This window comes from Narcine bancroftii, chromosome 5 (assembly GCF_036971445.1).
Source record: "Narcine bancroftii isolate sNarBan1 chromosome 5, sNarBan1.hap1, whole genome shotgun sequence".
Taxonomy (NCBI): Eukaryota; Metazoa; Chordata; class Chondrichthyes; order Torpediniformes; family Narcinidae; genus Narcine; species Narcine bancroftii.
Genome location: NC_091473.1, coordinates 57,611,504 through 57,639,159, shown reverse-complemented (window position 1 = coordinate 57,639,159; position 27,656 = coordinate 57,611,504). Strand labels below are relative to the sequence as shown.

Here is a 27,656-nt window from a genome sequence, read left to right as displayed (position 1 = left end):
ATTTGGATAAATTGAGGGACTGGGCAGATACATGGCAAATGCACTACAATGTGGATAAATGTGAGGTTATCCACTTTGGTAATACAAACCGGAGGGCAGATTACTATTTGAATGGCAATAGATTAAGAGATGGGGAAGTGCAGAGAGACCTAGAGATACTTGTACACCAGTCTCTGAAGGCGAGTATGCAGGTACAGCAGGTGGTTAAAAAGGCAAATGGTATGTTGGCCTTCATATCAAGAGGGTTTGAGTATAGGAACAAGGATACCTTACTGCAGCTGTACAGGGCCTTGGTGAGACCCCACCTGGAGTATTGTGTGCAGTTTTGGTCACCTTATCTAAGGAAGGATGTTCTTGCAATGGAGGGAGTGCAGAGGCGATTCACCAGGCTGATACCTGGAATGGCAGGAATGACTTATGAGGAAAGATTGCGCAAATTGGGATTGTACTCACTGGAGTTTAGAAGATTGAGAGGGGATCTCATAGAGACATATAAACTTCTGGCAGGACTGGACAGAATGAATGCAGATGGGATGTTTCCAAGGATGGGAAAATCCAGAACCCGGGGCCATGGTTTGAGGATAATAGGCAAACCATTTAGGACCGAGATGAGGAGGAATTTCTTTACCCAGAGGGTGGTGAATCTGTGGAATTCATTGCCACAGAAGGCAGTAGAGGCAGGTTCATTAAATATATTTAAGAGGGAATTAGATATATTTCTTCAGTATAAGGGTATTAAAGGTTACGGAGAGAAGGCGGGGATGGGGTATTGAACTTTAAGATCAGCCATGATCTCGTTGAATGGCGGAGCAGGCTCGAAGGGTCGTATGACCTACTCCTGCTCCTATCTTCTATGTTTCTATGTTTCTATGCTTCTGTGGCAGGACTGGCCCTGCAGTTGCCAACCAAGGAGGAATGGAGGAACCATTCATTGACCACCTAGGGAAAGCAAACAAGCATTCTTGCGGGGTAGTGTTAGTTGTGGTGCACAGGAGTGATCGGATGGCGTGGAGCGCTTTGGGCAAAACTTCCTGCCAGCGGGACATTGGCATGTTTTTGGACCTAATGGCCAGGAGCACCGCCTTCTAGACGGTGGTGTTCTCCCTTTTCCTCTGGCCATTACCCCTGGAATTATTGCTGGTGGTCCTGCTGGTGGCTATGCCTTTTGGTCAGGGAATACTGTCACAGTTCTTCACTCATGAAGGAGGACCCCCAATCACTGTGGATATAATCGGGGTACCCAAACAGGGTGAAGATGCTGCGCAGCGCCTTGATTACTGTCGCTGAGGTCATATCCGGAACATGGAATAGCAAAGGGGAACCTGAAGAACTTGTCCATCACCATCAGGAAATAGGGATTCCTATTTGCGGTGGGTAGGGGGCCCTTGAAATCAACACTATGCTGTTCAAAAGGGTGTGTGGCCTTAATAGGATGTGCCTTGATGGGTTGGTAGAACTGTGGCTTACATTCAGTGCAGATCTGAAATCCTCAACGGAGTACGGAAGGTTCCGAGTCTTGATAAAGTGGTACAACCTTATGACTCTGGGATGGCACAGACTGTCATGAATGGCCTGGAGGCGATCGAGATGTGCACTGGCACACGTTCTCCAGGGTAGGGCATCTGTGGGTTCATTGAGTTTATCTGGTTGGTACAAAATGTCATAATTATAGGTGGAGAGCACAATACTCCACCTAAAAATCTTGTCATTTTTGATTCTACCCCGCTGTTTAGTGTTAAACATGAAGGCTATGACCCTCTGGTCTGTCAGCAGGGTAATCCGTTTACCGGCCAGGTAATATCGCCAGTGGTGCATTGGCTCAATAATTACTTATGTCTCCTTCTTGACTGAGGAGTGCCGTACCTCGGGCCCGTGCAGGGTGCAGGAGAAAAATGCTACTGGCCTGCCTGCCTGGTTAAGTGTGGCGGCCAGTGCGAAGTCAGAGGCATCGCTCTCCACCTGAAAGGGGAGGGACTCGTCCACGACATGCATCGTGGCCTTTGCGATGTCCCCTCGGATCTGATATAATGCAACTTGGGCTTCCGCCGATAATGGAAAGTTTGTGAACATAATCAGGGGGTGGGCCTTATCAGTGTAATTGGGCACCCATTGTGCATAATAGGAAAACAGCCCCAGGCACCTCCTCAGCACTTTTAGGGTGTTTGGGACTGGGAGCTCCATAAGAGGTCCGGGGCAATGACACCATGTGCCACAATGCATCCAAGAAGGGCCAGGCGGTCCGTGTTGAACTCGCACTTGTCCTTATTGTATGTCAAGTTGAGAGACTTGGCCGTACGTAAGAACTTTGTGAGGTTCACGTCGTGGTCCTGCAGATGGTGACATTATCAAGGTATGGGAACATTGCTGTCATCTTAAAAACATACCAACATCTTCACAATCATGACCATTCCCAAAATTTGAAAAGATTTCAGGTCACCTCCCATGTTCTCTTCCCAATAGCTATAATCCCCAGGTTCTGTGAGGATTCCAAAAACTATGAGTGAAATCACAATTGAATATCAGAGTATGGCTTGATCAGGGCCTTAAACTTCACCTGTAGAATAACGTTGCCTTTGTTTTGTTCTAAATAATCTTCAAATTCTGCACTTTTGTTCTGTGTTTTTAATGCCAGCTATGCGCCAGTTGACTAGCTAGTTTGCATGAAAAAGGAATGTTCCCATTGTACTCATGTCAATAAACGAACATCTGAAGACTCTGCAGATGAAGTAAAAACACACAATTCTGGAGAAACACAAGTCAAACAGTGTCCTTTATATATAAATGTAAAAATACATAACCAACATTTCAGGCTTGAGCCCTTCATCAAGGAACAAATTGTATACCCTGACACACCAAGAAAACAATAGAAATTTACCAAGACAAATGGTTACTTTTAATTATCTTTAAACATGAAAATAGGATCAAACTTTAACTTATTACTATTAACTTTAACCCCCTTCTAATTCTAAGTGCACGTGTATGTAATGTGTATACAAGTTCAGAAAAGTTCTTTGATTTACAGTCAAATCTCACTTCTCACTCCTCCAAGTTCACTGTGTCAGACATTTCTTATACTGTGTACAGAATTTAACATTTAGAATTTCATCAGGCTTTGGTGCTTGAAAGGTAAATGGTTACCGCTCAAGAAGGTTCTTGTCGGTTTTCAAAGGGAGAGATTTGTTCCTCGTTGGACACTCACAACTGATCCCTTTCGATCAGCCACATCAGTGTCTTGCCAAAGAAACTTGCCCCATTAGGGTTTTCCAGATGATAACCTCTTTCTTTCAGGTCACCACAGAATTCCTTTTTGTTTCCCTTATTTCAAGTGTAACATTATGCAGCCAGCCATCTCCTCTTATATGGACCACAAGAGCTTTGACTAGGCTGAACTAAGAACTCACAACCGGTCTTAAAAATAGGGTCTTTCCACAAGTTTGCCAGCTTGTCCTGTTCCAGTCCCAGCTGCTGCTGCTGAACTGTAGAACTGAATTCTCTCTCTCTCTCTCTCTCTCTCTCTCTCTCTCACACACAGAGAAAACCACATGACCCTTTTAGAACAGCAAACTGCACTCAGACTGTGGCACCGGACCCAATCTTCTGAGTTCATTCATCTATTTCTTTCCAAAACAATAATCCATTACTCCGTAACATGTCCAATTAACACCTATCTGTGAAGTCCTTATAGGCATTCTTCAAAGTTTTTGCAAAGGCACCCAAAGACTGGACTGACTGGCTTGAGCAGAGCTCTGGCATTTTAAATGAGATCTGTTTTGAAGTGTTTGAATGTGACCTACACTAAAAATCCTGCCTCAATTTATCTTCTTTTAAAACATATATCTATATACAATAACATAATCCATCACAGTCCAACCTCTCTCCATAGTTCATAACTTCTAATCCAGGCAACATCTTCGTAAATCTCTTCTGTACCTTTTCCAAAGTTTCTATTTCTTTCCTGTCATGAGGTGACCAAAACTGCACACATTATTTCTAGTGCAGCCTGACCAAAATTTTGTTTACCTGTAACATGACTTGCTTATGTTTAAACTCAATGCCCCTTCCAATGAAAGCAATCATACCATACTCTTTCTTACCACCCAATATACTTGCGTGGTCCGTCTCAAGGAGTTATGGACCTGAATCTCAGACCCCTCTGCACATCAGTACTTTTGAGAGCCCTTCCATTAACTGTATACATTCCCCTTACATTTTATCTCACAAAGTGCTGCACTTCTCAATTGTCTGGATTGAAATCAATCTGCAATTTCTCTGTCCATATTCGTAACTGAATTACACTGTCCACAACTCCAAATTTTGTGTCACCTTTTTCATCTCTAATTTAAATACATCACTAACACTGGGGTCCCAATACTGATCCTTCAGAGCATCACTAGTCAAAGCTTCCAGCCAGAATAACACCCATAAAAAGCACAATTTTGAGGGGTACAATATTTTGATATAACTATATTAAAATAGTAGATCATATTGCATTGGACAGAAGTGTGGATTGTGTGGACAGCTGGCAAGAATGGTTCAATGACAGAGCTAGACAGAATATCTACAGTAGACTTATAATAATATTTTCTCCATTTCAATATAGAATCATTCTGCACTCCCAATAGTTTGCCTTTTGCATTTCAGATTTTTCTTGGATTATTCTTATATCACCTATATGCATACACCATCTACACCATGCCACCTCCATGCATACACCATCTACACCATACCACCTACATGTATACACCATCTTAACGATTAAAGTTATATAATTGCATCTCCTGCATGAGTATAAAAAGACGAACCAGCCATCATGGCTTTTACTTATGAGAAACATACTACTCCTTGAGGAGCTCTGGTGAAGCCCTTCTACTGGCTGCACCTTACTGAAAGTGGTTCAAAGTGCCCGTATCACATCAAAACTGGAGAAGAAGCTTACATGTCCTACATAGAATTTTAGGAAGCATTTGGATGTCCCTATGCTCAGCCACAGTCTGGAAGTCACCTGCTTTTTGATGAACTGAAATTATCATCTGGCACCCTCGGGCAGAAAGGACAAGTATCTAACTACTTTATATCAGCCACATCCAAACTCAATGGTCTTTGTGATAAATGGTTTCTAGATGCACTCATGTATTCCTATGAAAATATTACCTATGTTATATATACTCCAATTACACTCCATGCAATGAAAGAGGCCATTATTGCATTAACAAAATGTACAAGTCCTTAATAAACTATCCAAGCACAAGGTTGAATATCTATATTTTTGCACTTTTGCATTCATACTGATGATGGCTGTTAAGAATGGGGATGGAAAAGGGAAGGTCTCCACAACTTGTCAGCACTTTGGTCCAGGGTAACCATCAATCCAATCAATAATGGGATATAGCTTACTATTCTTCACAGATATGTGAATGGAATACCTTAGACAGCACTTTATAACCCAATTCTGCCAAAAAAGAGCTTCTAATGACCTAACTAATGCCCATCAGGTCATTACCATCACCGGCATGAACCCATACTACACTGATCCTCAATCTCCTCCAAAACAACTTCCAGGGCAACATTGTTATCCAGACTGTGTGAATTTGTGCAAGACTTCACAAGAAACTCTTTCCACTATAAGCAAAATGCCATTAATGGCTCCATGCCTACCCTACACAAACCTATCGACGTTTCCCTGTTCAATGAACTCATTTCAACCACCGAAAACCAAACCAGAAAATGTGGTGAGGCACCTGAACATGCCAAGCAGAGAATGGAATGCACCTTCAACTTCATCAGCACACAACATAAAAGTAACTGAAATTAATGAAACCTTTGAAGTTCCTGCAACAAAAAGACCAAGCAATCCTAAGAGGGAGAGGAAGAGCAAAAAAAAATGCAGTCTTTAAAGGAGGGATTCTCTGACAAATTACTGAGCAAAGAATATCTTGAGGAAGGGCTCAGGCCCAGAAGATCGGTCATGTATCTTAATCTCCTATGGATGCTGTGAGACCTCCAGCATTTCTGTGTTTTTACTACAATTACAGTGTCTACATACTTTCATTTTTCACTTCACTGAGGAAAGAAACCTGGCCAAACTGCAAAATCTTGCATCAGATTTGAGGCCAATGCAGGGCACATGTCACACTGATGTGGCAATTTGCGCAAATTCACTCAATAAAGCAATTCAACTAATGGGCGAACTAATTCATGGAACCATTCTCAAGCAAGGAAATTAACAGTTGTCAGGAAGATACAAAGGGAAAGTTATAAGGGAAGATATTCATTTATACACATCCAGTGCCAAAATGATTAAGTCCACCACTCTTTTGTGGAACAATGATATTATCAGTGCTCGGCAGAAATCACCTTGCATGCCCTCTAAAGGAGCATCATAGATTGTTGGCCTTCAATACTGCCTTGAGATTCAGTTGTAAAATTGCTCAGCAAGAGCTTAATGCAGCGCGTGGTGTATCTGTAACATTGATGTGCCAATTTGTGCAATGGCAGTCAAGCCCTGAAATATTCCTCATTTATTTGCCATTTATGCGAGCGAAACCGAGCTCTTTATAGCTCCTGTCTTTCACAAATCCCCTTCAATTCCAGGAGGCAGTTAAGTTTTGTTTATACTGTCCGCTCATTCTCAGTTTATAGTTATAACACAAGGAAGGTGCAAATAATAGAATGCCCCAATGCAAAAATCCCAGAGAAAGCTAATTGGACCCGCATAATAGTGCTGGAGGTTGTGTATCCATAGTAAATAAGACTTATTTCCTTGTAAATAAAAATTCAGTAGAGGTGCAAAGAAAGTTGGTGCCCACAAAAGAAGGCACACCACCCAGGACATGGTCTGTTCTCGCTGTTGCCATTAGGAAAGAGGTATAGGTGCTACAAGACTCCCACCACCAGGCTCAGGAAGAGTCAGACTTCTAAACATCAAATTCAACACTGGTATCAGGACTTACTTTGCACATTATTTATAACTGAATTTTTTTCCAGTATTTCACAGTTTGTTTACATTTCTTTGCTTACATTTCCCTTTTGTATATGTATATTTTTCTCGAGTACAGTTATCTATCAGAATAAATTCTGCCTGGCCTGCAGGAAAAAGAATCTCCAGTTTCTCTGTGATATCATGCACGTACTCAGGCAATAAATCTGAACTTTGAAAGCAACACCCCTTCATATAGAACTGCTGGGGCAAGGAGGGCCAGAAAATCTGAACTCCTTTCAACAATTCCAGTCTTGAAAGGTTTCATCCCAAGACATCAACTCCTTCCTCCTCTCCACGTCATTAGATGCTGCTTCACCCAGACTTCATCCAGGAAATAATTCGCTGCCTTTCACTCCATTTATTATTATTAAAATACAATGATATTTCCCAGTTAAAAACCACAGATAGTTTTGCTAAACATGTAAAAGGTTGAAAGTGAACACCAAAGTAAGTTTTATGGTGGGCATCATCCTCCTGTACTAGCAGCTTGTGAGAAAGCTAGTCAATTAGTCTCACTTGACCATCCTTCTGCTGCATCACATAAGAATTCCTTTACCTCAATACAGGTGATTATATTAACTCAGCATTTACCAACAGCTGATAATGATTCTGATAAACAAAGGAGACAAAACTGATTTACAGAAGAGGACAATAGAACTTCAAAAGCTTTGCTTGAATTAAGGCCAATAAAGGCCCAAGTGTCCTGTTAACTTCATCACCAGTCAAGAGCAACAGCAACAGTTGTTGGTCAAGGGCGGCATGGTTGGCGTAGTGGTAAGTGCAACACCTTTACAGCACCAGTGATCGGAACTGGGGTTTGATTCCCATGGTGTCTGTAAGGAGTTTGTATGTTCTCCCAGTGCCTGCGTGGTTTTTCCCCGGGGGCTCCAGTTTCCTTTCACCATTCCAAACGTACCGGGTTAGATGGGTGTAAATTGGGCAGCACAGACCTGTGGGCCAAAATGGCCTGTTACCGTGCTGTATATCTAAATCAAATTCAGAGCCCAGTACCTTCCTTGGATTATTCTCAGTCAAGGATCAAACTTCATCGTTTGAACCTGCCAAATGAACATTTAAAAGAGTAGAGATCAAGGCCAAATGTCAGTTGAACTTGAAAACGCTTGTACAAAAGGAACGATTCACTTGAATGCCACACTGTGATGCTTCAAAACATGACCTGCGCCTTATTGCACACAGGAACTAGTCTGACACGAAGTCTACAACATGAGTATCAACTCTGCCCAGCTGCTCCCAACTTGTTGAATATTTCCTGTTTTAAAATTTCAGATTTCAAGCAAATGTATTTTCATAAAGTCATTTGCACCAATTCCTTCAGCGCAGAGGAGGATTTTGGATCTTTTTAACTCTTGATCATCTAATGTTGGGTGTTTCAGATGCAAGATTCATAAGACGAATACCCATTTTGACAACTCCAATTAGAACAATTTCTATTTGGGATGGCATCAGTTCTGGGCATTTGCTTCCCGGGAATGACACGAGGAGGACTAAGAGTCTGGAAGTGTATTTCAACCACTCCTAGAATAGTTGAGCAAAGGGAAATGTACCTGCTGTCTCAAATCTGTATTCTACTTTGGTTTCAAGATAGATACTGAAGAGATAACATGTTCAATGCATAGGGTCCAACTAATGTGCAAGGGTGGGGCAAAGGATGAGAAAGACCTCAATTACTCCCTATCATCTTCAAGTGGTGATAAAATAAAATGCAGGATAAACTCAGCAGTACAAACAATGTACCTTATAGAGCAACTTTTTCGGGCTTGAGCCTTCCCATCATGGTATGGACAAAATGTGGGCAGGCACCCGAACAAAATGGCGAGGCGCAGGGCAGGATGAGGAGGAGCCCCTCAGGTGGATATTGGAGGGAGGACACACCAACAAATGAGGGTGATGGCTCTGTGAACAGTGAGGAAGGAAGACAGAGGGATGGAGAAAAAAGGAAGAACAGGGAGTAGGCTAGCAGCAACCAGAGAAGTTGACGTTAATGCCATCTGGCTGGAGTGTGCTGAGATGAAAAATTAGCTTTTGCTCCTCCAATTTGCAGGTGATCTTGGTTTGACAGAACATAAGGCCATAGGCAGACATGTCAGGGCGGGAGCAGGTCACAGAATTGAAATGGTTGGCCACTGGGAGATCTCCATCACTGATGCAGACAGAGTGAAGGTGCTCAGCAAAGCGATCTCCCAATCTGCGCCAAGTCTCTCCAATGTACAGAATCAAAGCTGCATTTTAAGAGTCATTGTTGTTGCTGTCACATTAACTGTTCTTGCCCATTGATATCTGGCAAAACTGTTGCTGCTACCATTTGGCTAATTGCATCATGTTGGTATGGATTGGCTTGAATGTGTATAGAGGAGAGAGAACGATTGGAAGAGGATACTGATCATTCAAAGTTTTAACTGATAAAAACATTCAATTGAGACATGAGGCTGCAGAAGATGGAATCTGGAGCAAAGTGCTGCTGGATAAACTCAGCAGCTCAGACACCACACCTCTGTGGTGGAAAATGGACAGCCAATATTTCTGGTCAAGACCCCTCATTGGGATGAGGTCCAGATCCAGAGAATGAAGAAAGAATTGGTGGAAGTATGCATGAGGTAGGATACTATCCGTCAATAGAAATGTTCTACATTTTGAACATGATCCTTTATCAGCTCCATACAAGCTCCCTGATTCACTAAGATACTTCAGAAGATTTCAGATGTCAGAATACATAAATGACATCACATATAGCTCTGAGATTATGGTTTATTTGAGTTCCACTGGTCACCAGAAGCTTGTTACAGGTATCTTAAAACAAAATGACCATGTTCCCTAGTTGTATGGCCACAATTTGATTTTTTATAAAGAATAAGCATTTATAGGACATTTTGAAGAATTCAAAGGAATTCCACAAAAGGTTGAAAAGATTAGCGTTGGCTACAGAGGATTATTTTCTGGACAGTTTACTCAGAACACGGATATAGTACTTCACCTGGCAGGTGATGTACCTCCATGCAAGACAACAAGACTAGGTGAGAGGTCACATTGCTATACAACCACACAGGGTGCTCTGATTCTAACTCGATATCACAATGCAAGGTGCTGCAAGGAGGCAGCAAGTTTATACACAAGGAATCTTTTATCTAACTTGCATTAATTACTTAACAGCTGATTAAAAAAAAATATTTTATTTGAAGTTTTCATTCATGTAATTATAATGATACAAAACCAATACTTAATGAAGTTTGAAAATTAGAGTGATTACTTTGTATTAACCTCTCCCCCTTACCCACCCTCCCCACCCTCTTATTCCCAACTACTATAAAGATAATTGTGACAATATATAATTATATAAAAGAATTATATAAAGAGTTAAAAAAAAGGTAAAGAAAAAATAGTATCAATCTTGATTGCACAAATGGTTGGCTCATACACTGGAATCTTACAGTATCTATATTAAACAACTTTAGGGAAGAAGATTATTACAGGTCTTAAGAGGCCAGAAGCATTCTTAGATATTTAGCCCTAAACTTTGCATGTACAGGCTCTTCAGCAGATCTTCTTGGGTTGCAAAGTCTCCATAATGCAAAGAGCCCTCTGGCATGGGTGGGGAAAGAGAATGAGTGATAGTATGTTTTACAAGGTACAAGCTAGCACCCAGAATAATATGACAAGATGGTAGGGTTTTTTGAAATACATGCAAGTTCAATGTACAGATGTAGCCACACACAAGGGTACAAATGACCATGATATGCCACGAGACAGAAAAAGGGAAAATAAATAAAGGTTAGATAAACATATGGACTGTTTCAGTTTGTGTAAATAAAAGAAAATCAGTTTCGAATGGTGTGGATAAATCTCTTGGTATATTATGGTTATGCCTTAGGTGATAATTTATTGACAATTGGATTATGTGCATTGAATAACATGGTCCTTGCGGCTACAGAATTACTCCTCTGTGGATTGCATTAGATTAGCTTCAGATTTGGCTTTGACCAGAATTTCTCCTTTTATTGAAATTTATTCAGTCAAGAAGACCTCTTAGGAAAAAAAAGAAATTGCAACCTTTAGAGATGGTCCAACACAAACTGAAACCACTGGATACGTGGAGAATGGCAAAATGAAAATTGTACTGTTTCATTGTATCATGTGGTTTGACTATTTCACTTTCATTCACATTTTCCACACAGGGAGGGTAGGGTGTGGGGAAAGAAATCTTGCGGTTCTTTTAGGCGATCAAATCCATTGTTATCAGCTCCCTCAGAACAGATGACAATGTTAAAATGGCTTCCAAAGATCAGAGGCTGAAAATATCCAAACTAAATTATTTCCCCACCCCCAACAAGATGTGGGCCAAATACTGAATGATACCATGAAGGATTTTAAAAGTAAACCAAGAGAAGGACATGTATTGAGGCAAAGATCAGAGACAGGAGGAAGGAGTAGTCTTTGTTTATTGGTCAATAAAATAGTGGATGATTGATTTTTTTTTAAAATTCAAAATGGAGCATTAACTATGGCACCACACTGGAAATGTTCAGACATGACAAGGGTGGGGAGCAAAATCAGACACCACAAACCAGTCAAGGAGCAGTCTCTTCTCCATCGAAGAGACTGGAAGATTGCTTTGTTGAGTACCTTGGCTCCGTCTGCCATAATAGAGCGGATCTCTCAGTGGCCACCCATTTTAATTCTCTCATCCCATTTCCTTGCTGACACGTCTGTCCATGGTCTCATGCAACTTCCAAACCAGGCAGTGATGCAGTTGCACAGGATGCTCTCTGTAGAATAGAGTGAGGATGGGGGTGGGAGATGAACTTTCCTCAGCCTTTGCAGAAAGTAGAGGCACTGCTGGGCTTTCTTGGCTGTGTTAAGGGACCAAGTAAGATTCTTCACCAAGTGCACTCCTAGGAACTTGACATTCTTCACAACCTCAAAAGTCGAGCCGTCGATGGTCAGTGGAGCATGGTTTCCCGGGCCCTCCTAAAATTGACAACCATCTCTTTTGTCTTTTTTATAACATTCAGATACAAGTTATTAACTCTGCACCAGTCTGTTGGCAACTACACCTTATCTCTGTATGATGACATCTCACTCTTACTAATAAAGCTTACCATGGTCATGTCATCAGTGAACTGGGTGATGTGGTTCGAGCTGTGTTTTCCTGCAGTTATGAGCCAGCAGAGTGAACAGCAGTGGACTAAGCCCACAACCCTAAGGGGCCCCATGCTCAGTGTGGTGGTCTTGGAAGTGCTGTTACCGATCTGAACCACTTGAGGTCTCAACAACAGGAAGTCAAGAATCCAATTGCAGAGGGAGGTGTTTAGACTCAGCAGGCTCAACGTCCTTATCAGGTACTGAGGTATGTTTGAATGCCGAACTGGTCGATAAACAGCAGTTGAGCGTAAGAGTCTTTATTTTCCAGGTGGGTGAAGATGAAATGGAGGGCAGTGGCGATGGTATCATCCATAAAGTGGTTGGATCTATATGTGAACTGCAGGGGCTCCAATGATGGGGGAAGCAGGAGCTTGATATGCTCCATGATGAGCTTCTCGAAGCACTTCATGACAATGGACACGAGGGCAACAGGGTGGTAATCATTGTGGCAGGACACAGGCGAATTGTTCGGCATGGGGACAATGGTGGTGGCTTTGAATCATGTTGGGACCACGGGGCTTCCCAGGAGAAATGAAAGATGTCAGTGAAAACATCCTCTAGCTGAGCCGCATATCCCCTGAGCACTCTGCCAGGAAAGTTATCTGGTCCAGCAGCTTTCTGTGGGTTGACCTTGCCTAACTCGCTCTTCACATTAGTCTCTGGAAGATACTGTACCTAATCATTTGGAGGAAGGGTGGCCTTCTTCACTGAAACGTCGCTTTTCGCCTTAAAACGCATGTAGAATTTGTTCAGTGCATCTGGGAGGGAGGCATCACCAGCCCAAGCAGTTGGTGTAGTCTTGTGGTTGGTGATATCTTGGATGCCCTTCCAATGCATCATGTGTCCTTGCTGTCCAGGAATGTGCTATGTGCACACTTTGCTTCCCCGATGGCCTTAGACAGCTTGGCTCTTGCAATAGCTAGGGCTATCTTGTCATCCGTTCTGAAGGCAGCATCATGGTTCCTGAGCAGCACACACACAGGACTGCAGTCATCCATGGCTACTGGTTAAAGCAAGTAATAATTCCTTGAAGAAGGACTCAGGCCCAAAACATTGGCAATATGTCTTTGACTCCTCTAACACTTTGGAGGAGGTATTCCGAGGCATCCAAAGTGGCAGGCTGTGTTCTGGTTCAGGGATCCATGATGGAAGCATCAGTCTGGATTGAGGGGCATGGGGGCAGATGGTGCTGAAGGCTTAAGGACTATGAAGAGACTGTGAATTAGGTGGCGGTTTCACTGCAAGCTGGAGGACTCTTCTTAACATCTGAGGTCCAGTAGATGCCAGGAATCCTGGCCTTAGGTGGCAGTGAGGCACTTTGGACCGGGGTGATTGTTAACTACAGTCAGAGCGAGAGGACATTTTAAGATCTTGAAGTCTAATTGATATTGCTGTGGTGATATGGTTGTGTGTACTGGCTGGCCTGCCCTCCTGGTGACATCCTGTTCTTGACTCCTCCCTGGTCTCATGTGACCCAGGCCATAAAGGTCGAGCCCCCTCTCCCTCTCCTCATTTTACCTAGCCTTGGACCCGGGTCAGCAGTCTCTTATATAATAAAGCCTATTGTTTCCCTCAGTCTTTGTCTCCGTAATTATTGAGGCAACTGATAGCGCCCAACAATTTATTACACAAGAATTTGAAGGTCTCCGGTAATGGAGAAGTTGCTGCATCCTGAACGGCTAGAGGAAGACCCCCAAGTCCTGGGTGCATTGGTACTCTTCGAACAGTGGGTGAACAGTTTTAATAATTTCCTCGACGCCGCTGCTGAGGTGGTCAACTCCGATGAAAAGAAGATGAAGATCCTACAGGCACGAGTCGGCCAGAGGGCCTTCCTGGCCATCCAAAGCAGTGCGACCCACAATGAGGCGATGACTGAGCTGCGGGCGTTGTACAAGCCGAAAGTGAACGAGGTCTACTTCTGTTATCTGCTGGCATCCCGAAAACAACAGCCTGGTGAGTCTGCTGAAGACTTTTTCCGATCCTTGGTCACACTGGAAAAAGACTGTCTGGGGAACCCCATGGCCACAATATCATTGACCCAGTGCGTTGAAGATCTGATCCGAGACGCTTGCGTGTCAGGATTGAGGTCGGATTATATCTGAAAACGACTCCTCGGGGAGGACCAACTCCCATTTAAAAAGACAATCAATCTGATCAGGACTTTAGACTCGGCCCAGCACTATGCAGTGTCGATCGCAGGCAGAAGTGGACCTCCCATGTACGTTCTGCCACAAGGGCCGTCGTCCTGGGACCAGCGACGGGGGTTACTGACCAGACTGCGGCTGCGATAATGCAGTCTGCATCATCGAGATGCAACTTCTGCGGGCAGGCTAGGCACGCGAGACATCTCTTCCCCATGAGAAGAGCCACATGCTCGGGCTGCGGGAAGAAGGGCCATTACCAAAAGGTCTGCAGGTTCTGACCTTTGTCCAGGAGTAGTGCAGCCTGTGTGCCGGAGGAGTTTCCGGTGCAGACTGCGTGTGTGGTGAGGGGGGCCCCATCTTATCGGCTACCACTCAAAACCTCTACACCATGGCCTACCGCGCCAATGACGTCACTTCCGCCCACCACGACTCCACTTCCTCCTTCTCCAATGAGTGCTGCATGGTCAACATAGAGGTTGCCATCTTGGGCGGGTCTCCCCACAGACGATGACGACGGAGAAATGCCTGTCCTGGCATCGGTAATGCTGAACCAAGCCAGCCCTCACCCGATCTCAAACTCCATGATGCAGATCGAGGTGAATGGGCATAAGACAAAGTGCCTTTTCGATAGCAGTAGTACTGAAAATTTTGTTCACCCCGACGAGGTCGGCAGACTCTCCCTTCCTGTCAGGCCGATGTCTGGTTTGGTATCGATGGCAGCAAAGGACCAACAGACGTGCATCCGGGGGTATTGTGTGGAGTCTCTGTCGGTGGGGGGGAATGTTACAATGACTTTGTACTGTTGATTATGCCCCAGCTCTGTGTGCCGATCCTCCTAGGCTTCGACATTCAGAGTCAGCTCAGGAGTGTGACAATGGCGTTTGAAGGCCCCCAACCGCCGTTGACCATCCATAACCCCCAGCTCTCAGATTCCCACCCCCAACCAAGCACCTGGTCTCCAGAATCACCCTGTGGTCTCACCACTTTATGGGTGGCCCCTCCGTCACTATTTGCGAACCTCACTCCGAACTGCAAACCGATCACCACCAAGAGTAGGCTCTATAGCATGGAGGATATGCAGTTCATCCGGGCTGAGGTTCAGCGACTCCTGGCAGAGGGGATCATAGCCACCAGTACCAGTCCCTGGAGGGCGCAGGTCCTTGTGGTCAGAGAGGCGGGCAAGCCCCAGATGGTAATCGACTACAGTCAAACCATCAACCGCTTCACCCAGTTGGAAGTGTACCCGCTACCTCGGATTGCCGACTTGGTCAATAAGGTCATGTAATACAGAGTTTTTATGACCATTGACCTTAAGTTGGCTTACCATCAATTTCCCCTCTGTCCGAGTGATCGAATCTACACTGGATTCGAGGCTGACGGAAAACTATTCCACTTCCTGCGGGTGCCGTTTGGTGTTATTAATGCTGTCTCTGCTTTTCAGAGGGTTATGGACTGGATGGTGTAGGAGCACAAGCTGATGGCAATGTTCCCATATTTTGACAATGTCACCATCTGCGGCCACGACCAGCAGGACCACGACGCTAATCTCTCCAAGTTCTTGCGTACGGCCAAGTCCCTCAACTTGATGTACAATAAGGACAAGTGTGTGTTCAAAATGCATTGCCTGGCTCTTCTCAAATGCGTCATGGCACATGGTATCATTGCCCTGGACCCTGACCGCATGTGACCACTTATGGAGCTCCCAGTCCCAAACACCCTGAAGGTGCTGAAGACGTGCCTGGGGCTGTTTTCCTACTACACACAATGGGTGCCCAATTACGCCGATAAAGCCCACCCCCTGATTAAGTCCACAATCTTCTCATTATCAGCGTAAGCCCACAATGCATGCCATGGATGAATCCATCCCCTTCCAGGTGGGGAGCGATGCCTCCGACTTCACACTGGCCACCACATTAAACCAGGCAGGCAGGCCGGTAGCATTTTTTTCCCCGCATGGTTCCAAACTTTGGCACTCCTCTATTGAGAAGAGGCACAAACAATCATTGAGGTGGTGCACCACTGGTGGCACTACCTGGCTGGTAAGAGGTTTACCCTGCTGACATACCAGAGGGCAGTGGCCTTCATGTTCAGTGCTAAACAGTGGGGTAAGATCAAAAATGACAAGATTTTCAGGTGGAGGATTGAGTTGTCCACCTATAATTATGATATCTTGTATCGGTCGGGTAAACACAATGACCCCCCCAGATGCCGTATTCTGAGGGATGTGCGCCAGCGCGCATCTTGACCGTCTCCAGACCCTGCATGATAATCTGTGCCATCCCGGAGTCACGAGGTTGTACCAATTTGCTAAGACTTGGAACCTCCCGTACTCCACAGAGGACGTCCGGTCCACGACCAGACGATGCCAGATCTGCGCTGAGTGTAAGCTACAGTTCTACCGACCAGAAAAGGCACACCTCATTAAGGTCACATACCCCTGAACGATTCAGTGTTGATTTCAAGGGCCCCCTCCCAATCTCAAATAGAAACGCCTACTTCCTGACAGTGGTGGACGAACTCTCCAGGTTCCCCTTTGCTACCCCCTGACAGATATGATTTTGCAATGGTTATCAAGGCACTGTGCAGCATCTTCACCCTGTTCCGGTGCCCCACCTATATTCATAGTGACCGGGGGGCCTAGTTCATGAGTGAGGAGCTGCAACAGTACTTCCTGGCCAGAGGCATAGCCACCAGCAGGACCACCAGCTATAACCCCAGGGATAATGACCAAGTCAAAATGGAGAACACCACCATCTGGAAGGCGGTGCTCCTAGCCCTAAGGTCCAAAAACATACCAGTGTTCCGCTGGCAGGATGTTCTGCTCGAGGGTCTCCACGCCATCCGGTCCTTGCTATGCACCGTTACTAACACCAACATGTATGAACGCCTCTTTGGTTTCCCTTGGAGATCGGTGAATGATTCATCCATACCTCCCTGCTGGCAAGCCCAGGGCCAGTTCTGCTTCGGAAGCATGTCAGGGGCCGCAAGACGGACCCAATGGTTGAAGCGGTGCACCTCATACTTGCCAACCCACAATACTCATTGTGAGGTACCCGGATGGGCACGAGGACACTGTGCCAATATGAGACCTGGTGAGGGCCAGAGTCCCCGAAACTGCCTTGCCGGCCACCGACCACACCGCAGATCCGATCATGCTGCACCAGAGCTTGACCTTGGAGTCCGAGTCACCTACCTCGCCACCGGAATCTACCCCCCACAAGGCAGTGGACCACCCCATCACCCCAGGAGTCCCCCGACCCTGACAGTTTCTGCTGTGGGCTCTCCCCCGACTGCCCCCTCTCCAGAGGAGCACTGCATGGACACGCTGTCCCCTCGGTTGTCCGACAGAAGGAGGAGGTCACCCGTGCGACTAAACCTCTAGTCGAAGGGATCGTCCGTTTTCCGAGAACCTTTATTGTTATTATGTTATCATTATTGTTGTTTGCTACCCCCGGTTCTCTGTGTTCCCGGTGTGTTCTATTTTAAAAAGAGGAGGTGAATGTGGTGATATGGCTGTGTGTACTGTCCTTGGCTCTTCCCTGGTCTCCACTATGTGACCCAGGCCATTAAGGTTGAGCCCCCTCTCCCTCTCCTCATTTTCCCTAGCCTTGGACCCAGGCCAGCAGTCTCTTATATAATAAAGCCTATTGTTCCTCTCAGTCCTTGTCTCCGTAATTATTGGGGCAACTGATAGCACCCAACAATCGCAACCTGCCCTCTGCCTAGTCTCTGACTATTAATGTATTAGAACACAGTTTATAAAAAAAAAAAAATATATATATATATATATATATATATATATTTATTTCTTCTTTTTCTTTCTTTTCTTCTTTGACTTGGCTTCGCGGACGAAGATTTATGGAGGGGTAATGTCCACGTCAGCTGCAGGCTCGTTTGTGGCTGACAAGTCCGATGCAGGACAGGCAGACACAGTTGCAGCGATTGCAAGGGAATATTGGTTGGTTGGGGTTGGGTGTTGTGTGTTTCCTCCTTTGTCTTTTGTAAGTGAGGTGGGCTCTGCGGTCTTCTTCAAAGGAGGTTGCTGCCCGCCGAACTGTGAGGCGCCAAGATGCATGGTTTGAGGCGATATCAGCCCACTGGCGGTGGTCAATGTGGCAGGCACCAAGAGATTTCTTTAGGCAGTCCTTGTACCTCTTCTTTGGTGCACCTCTGTCAAGGTGGCCAGTGGAGAGCTCACCATATAACACGATCTTGGGAAGGCGATGGTCCTCCATTCTGGAGACGTGACCTACCCAGCGCAGTTGGATCTTCAGCAGCGTGGATTCGATGCTGTCAGCCTCTGCCATCTCGAGTACTTCAATGTTGGAGATGAAGTCACTCCAATGAATGTTGAGGATGGAGCGGAGACAACGCTGGTGGAAGCGTTCTAGGAGCCGTAGGTGATGCCGGTAGAGGACCGATGATTCGGAGCCAAACAGGAGTGTGGGTATGACAACAGCTCTGTATACACTAATCTTTGTGAGGTTTTTCAGTTGGTTGTTTTTCCAGACTCTTTTGTGTAGTCTTCCAAAGGCGCTATTTGCCTTGGCGAGTCTGTTGTCTATCTCATTGTCGATCCTTGCATCCGATGAAATGGTGCAGCCGATATAGGTAAACTGGTTGACCGTCTTGAGTTTTGTGTGCCCGATGGAGATGTGGGAGGACTGGTAGTCATGGTGGGGAGCTGGCTGATGGAGGACCTCAGTTTTCTTCAGGCTGACTTCCAGGCCAAACATTTTGGCAGTTTCCGCAAAACAGGACGTCAAGCACTGAAGAGTTGGCTCTGAATGGGCAACTAAAGTGGCATCGTCTGCAAAGAGTAGATATATATACACACACATATATACACACACATATATATTCTAATGAGTTTGTGCAATTGTAGTTTGTAAGTGGAAGAGAACTAGTTTAAATTATGATGTTCAATTCCTGTGAGGATATAGTACCGGTCGTGTTTTCAAGATGGTGGCGTGACTGTCACTCGCAGCGGCCTCTTGGTTATAGTGCTGTTGTACCTTGCTGTGTTGTAGCCCTGTAAGTTGTTTATGTAACACTTTGGTCACTGAGCATGCTGTCTCGTTTTTTTTAAAACTGTGAGTATGGTATTAAAGCAACAAATAAAGGTACATGAAAGATCAGCTGTGTTCTTCCTGCAGTTCAGTGTGTTTTTATTCATCTAAAATGAACAGTGATCCAAAAGCTTCTGAAATAATGATTCAACAAATCAGGCTTAAATGAAAAAAACAATCCAATAAAAATATGAAACAGTTCACAACTGATAATTTCATATTCCATTATATTAAACTGCTGCTTAGTAAACATGGCCATACAATTTCACCAACATGGCAATTACCAATAAAATACCAATAAAAGAATTTTGCCAAACCATAATTAAAGTCATAATTATAACTCAAGCTCAGGCTAAATGCAACTTTAATTTGCTCATTAAGGCAGCAAATATTATAGATGAAAGATCTCCAAAATAAGTCATCCCTCCAGGATAAAAACAGTAATGATTAGTTCCCTACAATTACGACAAGACATGATTCAGTGTGACAGTACAATCTACTCATTTCTGCAATAAGCAATAGGCTCTCCATTCTGTCTTTATTTCAGTTCAGCCTCACATCAGTTCTAAGCAATGCAACAGAGAGACAGCTCCCAGAATGGTGGAAAACAATCATCTTTTAAAATGTCTTTTGTTTTGCTTTCACGTGAGTTTCTTTGCACGAAAACAATTTTCTTGCCCGATGTTTATGTCTTTAACACAGGCATCATTTTGATTTTACACCTCTCTGACACAACTGGCTGCCTTTAATATTGCAGAACTTCTATTTCAACCAGGATTTAGGAGACCATCTCATGAGGATCGGAGTTCAAACAGAGTACAGCCAAAGCATTATTAGGCCAAGCAGAACATTTCTGACCAGCATTAATGTGGTCCAGCTCAGCACCTTTTATTTCCAGCATTGAGTTACACCGTTGAGTTGGTCAAAATTATCCAAAACTCGACAAACAGGAGATTAGTCACAATATCACAAACCTGAAGGTCTGCATAAAAACCACTTTGGCTACAGATAAACCACATTTGGTCTTTAATCTTCAACTTTAAAAAATTTAGCTTCCATTATTTAAAGTAATTGATTACATTTCTGATTGTCATGTCTACAATGAAGTTTAATCTTCTTTACTGAAAGCAATTTGATAATAATCTGCTGTGAATGGAACAAAACTGACATTAATATGCTGTTACCAACATACAGCAGTCTTCAAAGATTGAGGTTTCCAGCTTGTATCCTCTTAACTAACCAACTCCCCCCCAACTCCCCACCAGACCCACCACTTCCCCTTGTCAAAATTCCCTCCAGGCCCCTTGCCCTATTGCTGAACTCTGCACATTTGATGTTTTTTCCCCCTCACACATTCCCACCCAGGATTATCCAAAGGCTTACTTTTTTTTGAATAGCAGAAGATACTGCAAAAAAAAAAATATATATAAAATGCAGAACACTGGACTCTTGCAGGGATAAGAACATACAAGAAGAAAATTCAACTTGAAAATAACTTGGAATGACAGACAATTAAAATGAAGCAGATTTTGATTATGTACACAATCCGCTGGGAAGCAGTCACCAATTAAATTGGTACCTCCAGCAGTTCTCTTGGAACACGAAACTCAGAAAGCTCAACTGCAGCAAGAAAATTATAGAACAATGAAGAAAATCTCAATGTTGTTCATTTTGCTGACATTAAACCTTTATCTTTCTGTTGACTGTAATGCCAGTTAATTAATTTGAAACAACAGCTCAGTGACCCAAGAACAATAAACATCAACAGAGAACTGCCCAAGCCAAGTGAGCTGCTTTTACTTATGTGCTTAAATCCACCTAAACAAATGGAATGGACCGTGAAGAGCAGAGAACAAGTCAATGTGACATACCGTTGCCTTAAAATCAAAATTCCCCACTGTCTGTGTTGCTCTTGGCACAGCGTCACAGAGTCTAGTCTGTTCTGAAGGCAATTAAAGACTAAAATAGTGCAGTAGGCAGGTTGAACCAAGATTTAAAAGAACAAAAATAATGTGTCAGTAAAATATGGTGGGCAGGCACAGAGTCTGAAGTGTTCAAGTGATGAAGTGTGCAATTCAACAAGAGAAAATAAGGTTGTTGACAAGATGAAGCGAATCCTTTTAAACAATTGCTTTCTATTAGCATACAACAGAACTTGAAGCCTAAAGATCTCTACAACCAGTGAAGGACTGAGATGTACAAGTACACGATAGACTGCAAAAGAATTAATTTTATATTAAAAAAAGGGAAAATGGTAAAGAATACAAATCAAAAGAGCAGGGACAACCTGTGAGGATATAGTAATCTGCAATCTGCTGTGCTCTAAAGAACAGTATGGACCTCATTAGGATATCCTCTTGCAAAGGGGCATGGAAGCATTAGTTCATATTGTGTACTCAAGGCTCAAATAGAGCTTTAGGAAATAAAGTATGATTTACCGTCAAACCAAAACGAGCAGTGGAGCTACGGCTCAAAGCAATGGGTTTGGCATCAGAAATGTAACTTTTCCTATTGCTTCATGAGGACAAGCTACAGCAGGAGTTATAGTAAAAAAAATATGCTGGAGGAACTCAGGTCTCAGAATCACAACATCCATGGGTTCTTCAGGGCTCAGGCCCAAACGTCAGTTATATATCTTTACCTACTCTCGAGACTGCGAGACCTGCTGAATTCCTCCAGTGTTTCTGTGTCTTTTTGCTACAATTACAGCCTCTGCAATCTTTTGTGTTTCACTCTCTCCTCACAGCAGGAGTTAAGCTTTGTATTCTTTGATGGCATTTTCATGTTCCAAAGTATATGTTAAAGTAACCTATGAAACCGCAGAAATCATCCATCATTTCGGCATCAACAATCCAGACGGTACAAGGCTTAAATTATTGGAAAGGTCACAGCATGATGAATTGAAAGAATATGTGATAGCATTAAATGAATTAGCTCACTGATTAATCTAAAATGTCCAAGTTTTTTTTTATTTCAAAGTGCAGCAAGAGCGGACATCTAGCAGATTACTCCAGGTCCACCAAAGATCTGCCTGCACTATTAAAAAATAATGACATATTTTTGCCCCATCTAGAGCTGTAAATATTTATCTATATACTTTTTATTTTTTTTTTAACTCATGCTACATTGTAGATATTTATTACGTGTAAGAGTAGCTGCTGCAAGTTTGTTTTTCAGTGCATTTGTATATTATGCCAACCGCTCAGTCCAAGATTCCGCCCTGCTCCAGCTCCCTCAACAGCCCCTAAGGCTAGAGCTGGATGAGGTCCTCACCCAGGAAGAGACATAAAAGGCAATTGAACAACTGAAAAGTGGCAAAGCAGCAGGTATGGATGGAATCCCCCCAGAGGTCTGGAAGGCTGGCGGCAAAACTCTGCATGCCAAACTGCATGAGTTTTTCAAGCTTTGCTGGGACCAAGGAAAACTGCCTCAGGACCTTCGTGATGCCATCATCATCACCCTGTACAAAAACAAAGGCGAGAAATCAGACTGCTCAAACTACAGGGGAATCACGCTGCTCTCCATTGCAGGCAAAATCTTCGCTAGGATTCTCCTAAATAGAATAATACCTAGTGTCGCCGAGAATATTCTCCCAGAATCACAGTGCGGCTTTCGCGCAAACAGAGGAACTACTGACATGGTCTTTTGCCCTCAGACAGCTCCAAGAAAAGTGCAGAGAACAAAACAAAGGACTCTACATCACCTTTGTTGACCTCACCAAAGCCTTCGACACTGTGAGCAGGAAAGGGCTTTGGCAAATACTAGAGTGCCTCGGATGCCCCCCAAAGTTCCTCAACATGGTTATCCAACTGCACGAAAACCAACAAGGTCGGGTCAGATACAGCAATGAGCTCTCTGAACCCTTCTCCATTAACAATGGCGTGAAGCAAGGCTGCGTTCTCGCACCAACCCTCTTTTCAATCTTCTTCAGCATGATGCTGAACCAAGCCATGAAAGACCTCAACAATGAAGACACTGTTTACATCCGGTACTGCACGGATAGCATTCTCTTCAGTCTGAGGCGCCTGCAAGCTCACACCAAGACACAAGAGCAACTTGTCCGTGAACTACTCTTTGCAGTCGATGCCGCTTTAGTTGCCCATTCAGAGCCAGCTCTTCAGCGCTTGACGTCCTGTTTTGCGGAAACTGCCAAAATGTTTGGCCTGGAAGTCAGCCTGAAGAAGACTGAGGTCCTCCATCAGCCAGCTCCCCACCATGACTACCAGCCCCCCCATATCTCCATCGGGCACACAAAACTCAAAACGGTCAACCAGTTTATCTATCTCGGCTGCACCATTTCATCAGATGCAAGGATCGACAACGAGATAGACAACAGACTCACCAAGGCAAATAGCACCTTTGGAAGACTACACAAAAGAGTCTGGAAAAACAACCAACTGAAAAACCTCACAAAGATAAGTGTATACAGAGCCATTGTCATACCCACACTCCTGTTCGGCTCCGAATCATGGGTCCTCTACCGGCATCATCTACGGCTCCTAGAACACTTCCACCAGCGTTGTCTCCGCTCCATCCTCAACATTCATTGGTGCGACTTCATCCCTAACATCGAAGTACTCGAGATGGCAGAGGCCGACAGCATCGAATCCACGCTGTTGAAGATCCAACTGCGCTGGGTAGGTCACGTCTCCAGAATGGAGGACCATCGCCTTCCCAAGATCGTGTTATATGACGAGTTCTCCACTGGCTACCGTGACAGAGGTGCACCAAAGAAGAGGTACAAGACTGCCTAAAGAAATCTCTTGGTATCTGCCACATTGACCACCGCCAGTGAGCTGATATCGCCTCGAACCGTGCATCTTGGCGCCTCACAGTTCGGTGGGCAGCAACCTCCTTTGAAGAAGACCGCAGAGCCCACCTCACTGACAAAAGGCAAAGGAGGAAAAACCCAACACCCAACCCCAACCAACAAATTTTCCCCTGCAACCGTGTCTGCCTGTCCCGCATCGGACTTGTCAGCCACAAACGAGCCTGCAGCTGACATGGACATTTACCCCTCCATAAATCTTCATCCGCGAAGCCAAGCCAAAGAAAGATGGCCCTTTTTACACTTGCAAGTGATCCCAGGAATTAACGGTCAATCGGCCTTTAAAGTGTCTAATGTGAAAGCAAAATCAGCTAAACGCCGGCATCAGAAGATGTCACCTCATGCTGGGGATTGACAGCCTCGACCCCGAGTACAATCCCCGGCATCTGCAGATACAGGCGTTGTAATCAGGCAAGTGTGAAAGGGGTAATTGCATTGTGGGATGGTAATGACCCTGTGTGAGTGCAGGAACTTGAAGGAAGAAAATATTAAAATGAAGGTTATAAACTTGGCTGTGCAAAATTCTGAGCGGGGGGGGGGGGAGGTGGGGAGAGGGAGAGGGAGAATAATAACAATAACAGACAATTTTTAAACAGCATGTGAAAGTTAGTAGCGCTATAGTGCACAATTTATAAAGACCATGGGGAAAAGCAATGGCAGACCTGACTTCCCACAATACTGTGTGGCAGAGAAATCCCTCCATGAATGCTCCGTGCATACAGCCCTTTCTCTGGCATGGTGGGCAGATCTGCCATCACTTTATCCCCCCGCGGGATTTATAAATTGTATGCAATAGTGCCTCCAAATTTCCCAGGCTGTATAAATTGTACATGACAGTGCTACCAACCTTCCCAGACTATATAAATTGAGTGCTACAGCACTAACAACTTTCCAATGCTGTTTAAAAATTGTCCGTTATTGCTAGTACTTTCCCACAGTCCTTTATAAAGGTTTAAATAGGTCGGCACAACAACAACAGGAGCTGAAGGGCTCATACTGTGCTGTACATAAAGCTTAATTATGTTATAATTAGGCATGATTAATTTTGTTCAAATATAAATCATAATACATTGATCAGGATTTAGGGCAGGTCCACCATTACTCGATGCGTCATGACATCACCAATAGAAGGTAGAATAGTCCTGAACCCGGGGATAGCTCCTTGCAAAGCGTTCAGTGTACCAGTTAGGAGTGGTTAAGTGTGAAAAGCCAAACCCACATTCCCTATCCCAGGATAGTGAATGGCTAATTTAGTGGGATGCAAATGTGAAAGGGGTAAATGTCACCTCATGCAAATTGACTGCCACTTTATCCCAAAGAAATGGAAAGTATGACAGTATAGAGAAAAGTAATTGAACCCAGTCGTCTAAGAATTAAAAATCAAAAGGAAATATACTATTGCATTTAAGAATCAATGTCCTGCAGGGAAGGAAACCTAGTCCAATTTTTTTAGGACACTAATAGGATTCATTGCAACCACTCCAGAGGTATCCAAGCAAGCAATCATCAAAAAATTAATCAGGTATAGGGAATGAACACCAGATCTAGGCATAAAAATACTATTTCTCTACTCAAATTACATTTTTATCTCAATGTAGTAAATATAGCTATGTCTTTTGGGAAATTAACTGGTAGATATGCAAATTAGAAAACATTTTCAGCCTTTTTAATAATCCAAAATTAAAAATAGCTCATTCTATTTGGGATGGGTCACCATCTAGAGATGGAGCAGCACAAACTGAACCATCTTTCAAAAGAAGCTACCTTTTATTTTACAAAAGGATTTGAGAGCTTGTTCTTCTTTGAAAGAAGGCACATATTGAATCAATGCTTTCTGGTTTACAGTATTATTTTCCCCATACTCATAATAAACATGATTTTTATTCCAAACACTCTAAATTACATTTTCCATTTCTCTCCCAAGCCACATTTTCAAAGAAAAAAACTGAGAAAAAACGATGTTTATTTGAAGGAGTAAAAGGAAGAAAGCAAATTCACACTGTCCTGAATAAATAGTGTACAGACTAGTGCATGTTTTTCCATTTCCACCTCCTGTTTATGACAATAACTTGTTTATCCAACACTCCCTTGTGTCAAAAGCAATCCTGAAGTAAATATTTTCAGTTGAAGAACCAAACACACTTCAGATAGTGGCAAGGAACAGTTTTTAATGAGTAATTTCATTTGAAACCACAAACTTCCAACATGTGCAAAGTATTTCATGCATGGAATTCCAGGTTTGCATGTCTGCCTTTCTTGTAAAAGCCCCACTGATGTTCACTTTCTCAATGTTTCTGGATATAATTAAAGTAACACCAATGTCATATGTAGAAAGTACACACATTTTTCATTAACCATTCTTATTTTTGTGGATGTGCTATCTTTTCCATCAATGTAAGAATCCAAATTCTTTAATTCCTGTTGTGAAGATATAGATCAATTACTTAACTATGAATACTAAAATCTAGAAGAGACTGGTGGTGCGTGGCATATGCCTAAAGTATATGCTCAACATTGAATGGAAAGACCTTTGAATAGGACCTCCTTGAAGAACTTAATTTACGACCACTTTATGAAGAGTCAAACTATATACAAAAAACAATGTCATGACATCTCAACTGTACATTGTACTGTGCTGTAGTGGTTCAAACATAGCTGAATATTTTAAGTTAAAGGCCCACCCTGATTGCATTCTAGACATCAGCTATGAATAATCAAAGGAAGGAACAGTAAGGACTGTTGGTAAATCAGAAGAAAATTAACATCTACAAAACTTTCTCATAAATAAAATTAGTTTATAATCTGCCAGGGTGCAACTCAGCTAAGGTACTAAATAACTCAAAGTGAATTTGGAAAATCTGCAAAGGTCTTATCCTTGAAAACAGATGAGACTGAGCTACGCAAGATAGAAATTCATCACTTTTCATTTACTGGTTTGTTTTTTTTAAAGAAACCCAGAAATGAAACACATCAGGACAGAATTAAACAGCCCCAAGAGTTCAGCATACAGTTCTCCTTTGGACACTACCCTACATCTTCCACATGCTCAGCTGCTTGGCAGCCAGCTGTCAGAGTGCAAATAGTGGGCAGATCAAAATTCCCAATTGATTTGGTGCAACAATATAAAGATTGGGATTGTTATAATGCTTGACACCTAATCAGCAGGTTTGAGAAATGGTGTTTCCAGAAAAGCCATCTATGGCATATCTTTGGCTTGGCTTCGCGGACGAAGATTTATGGAGGGGGTAAAAAGTCCACGTCAGCTGCAGGCTCGTTTGTGGCTGACAAGTCCGATGCGGGACAGGCAGACACGGTTGCAGCGGTTGCAGGGGAAAATTGGTTGGTTGGGGTTGGGTGTTGGGTTTTTCCTCCTTTGCCTTTTGTCAGTGAGGTGGGCTCTGCGGTCTTCTTCAAAGGAGGTTGCTGCCCGCCAAACTGTGAGGCGCCAAGATGCACGGTTTGAGGCGTTATCAGCCCAC

General features: G+C 43.7%; 1 protein-coding gene and 1 pseudogene across 5 annotated transcripts in view; one reads left to right on the top strand and one right to left on the bottom strand.

Annotated features, from left to right (window-relative positions):
- The window catches only part of rgl1 (ral guanine nucleotide dissociation stimulator-like 1), a 301,930-nt gene that overhangs the window by 209,855 nt on the left and 64,419 nt on the right, over positions 1 to 27,656 (bottom strand). Inside the window, exon 1 of one of the 5 annotated variants that reach the window (XM_069937507.1) lies at positions 11,618 to 12,039. The exons of the other annotated variants lie outside the window; for them this stretch is intronic. Within the exon in view, the coding sequence (XP_069793608.1) occupies positions 11,618 to 11,635 (18 nt within the window). The 5' untranslated portion in view covers positions 11,636 to 12,039. Of the gene's footprint in view, positions 1 to 11,617; positions 12,040 to 27,656 lie in introns of those variants that run through there. 5 annotated transcript variants of the gene reach the window in all.
- On the top strand, positions 4,052 to 5,894 carry LOC138762992 (putative C->U-editing enzyme APOBEC-4; annotated as a pseudogene).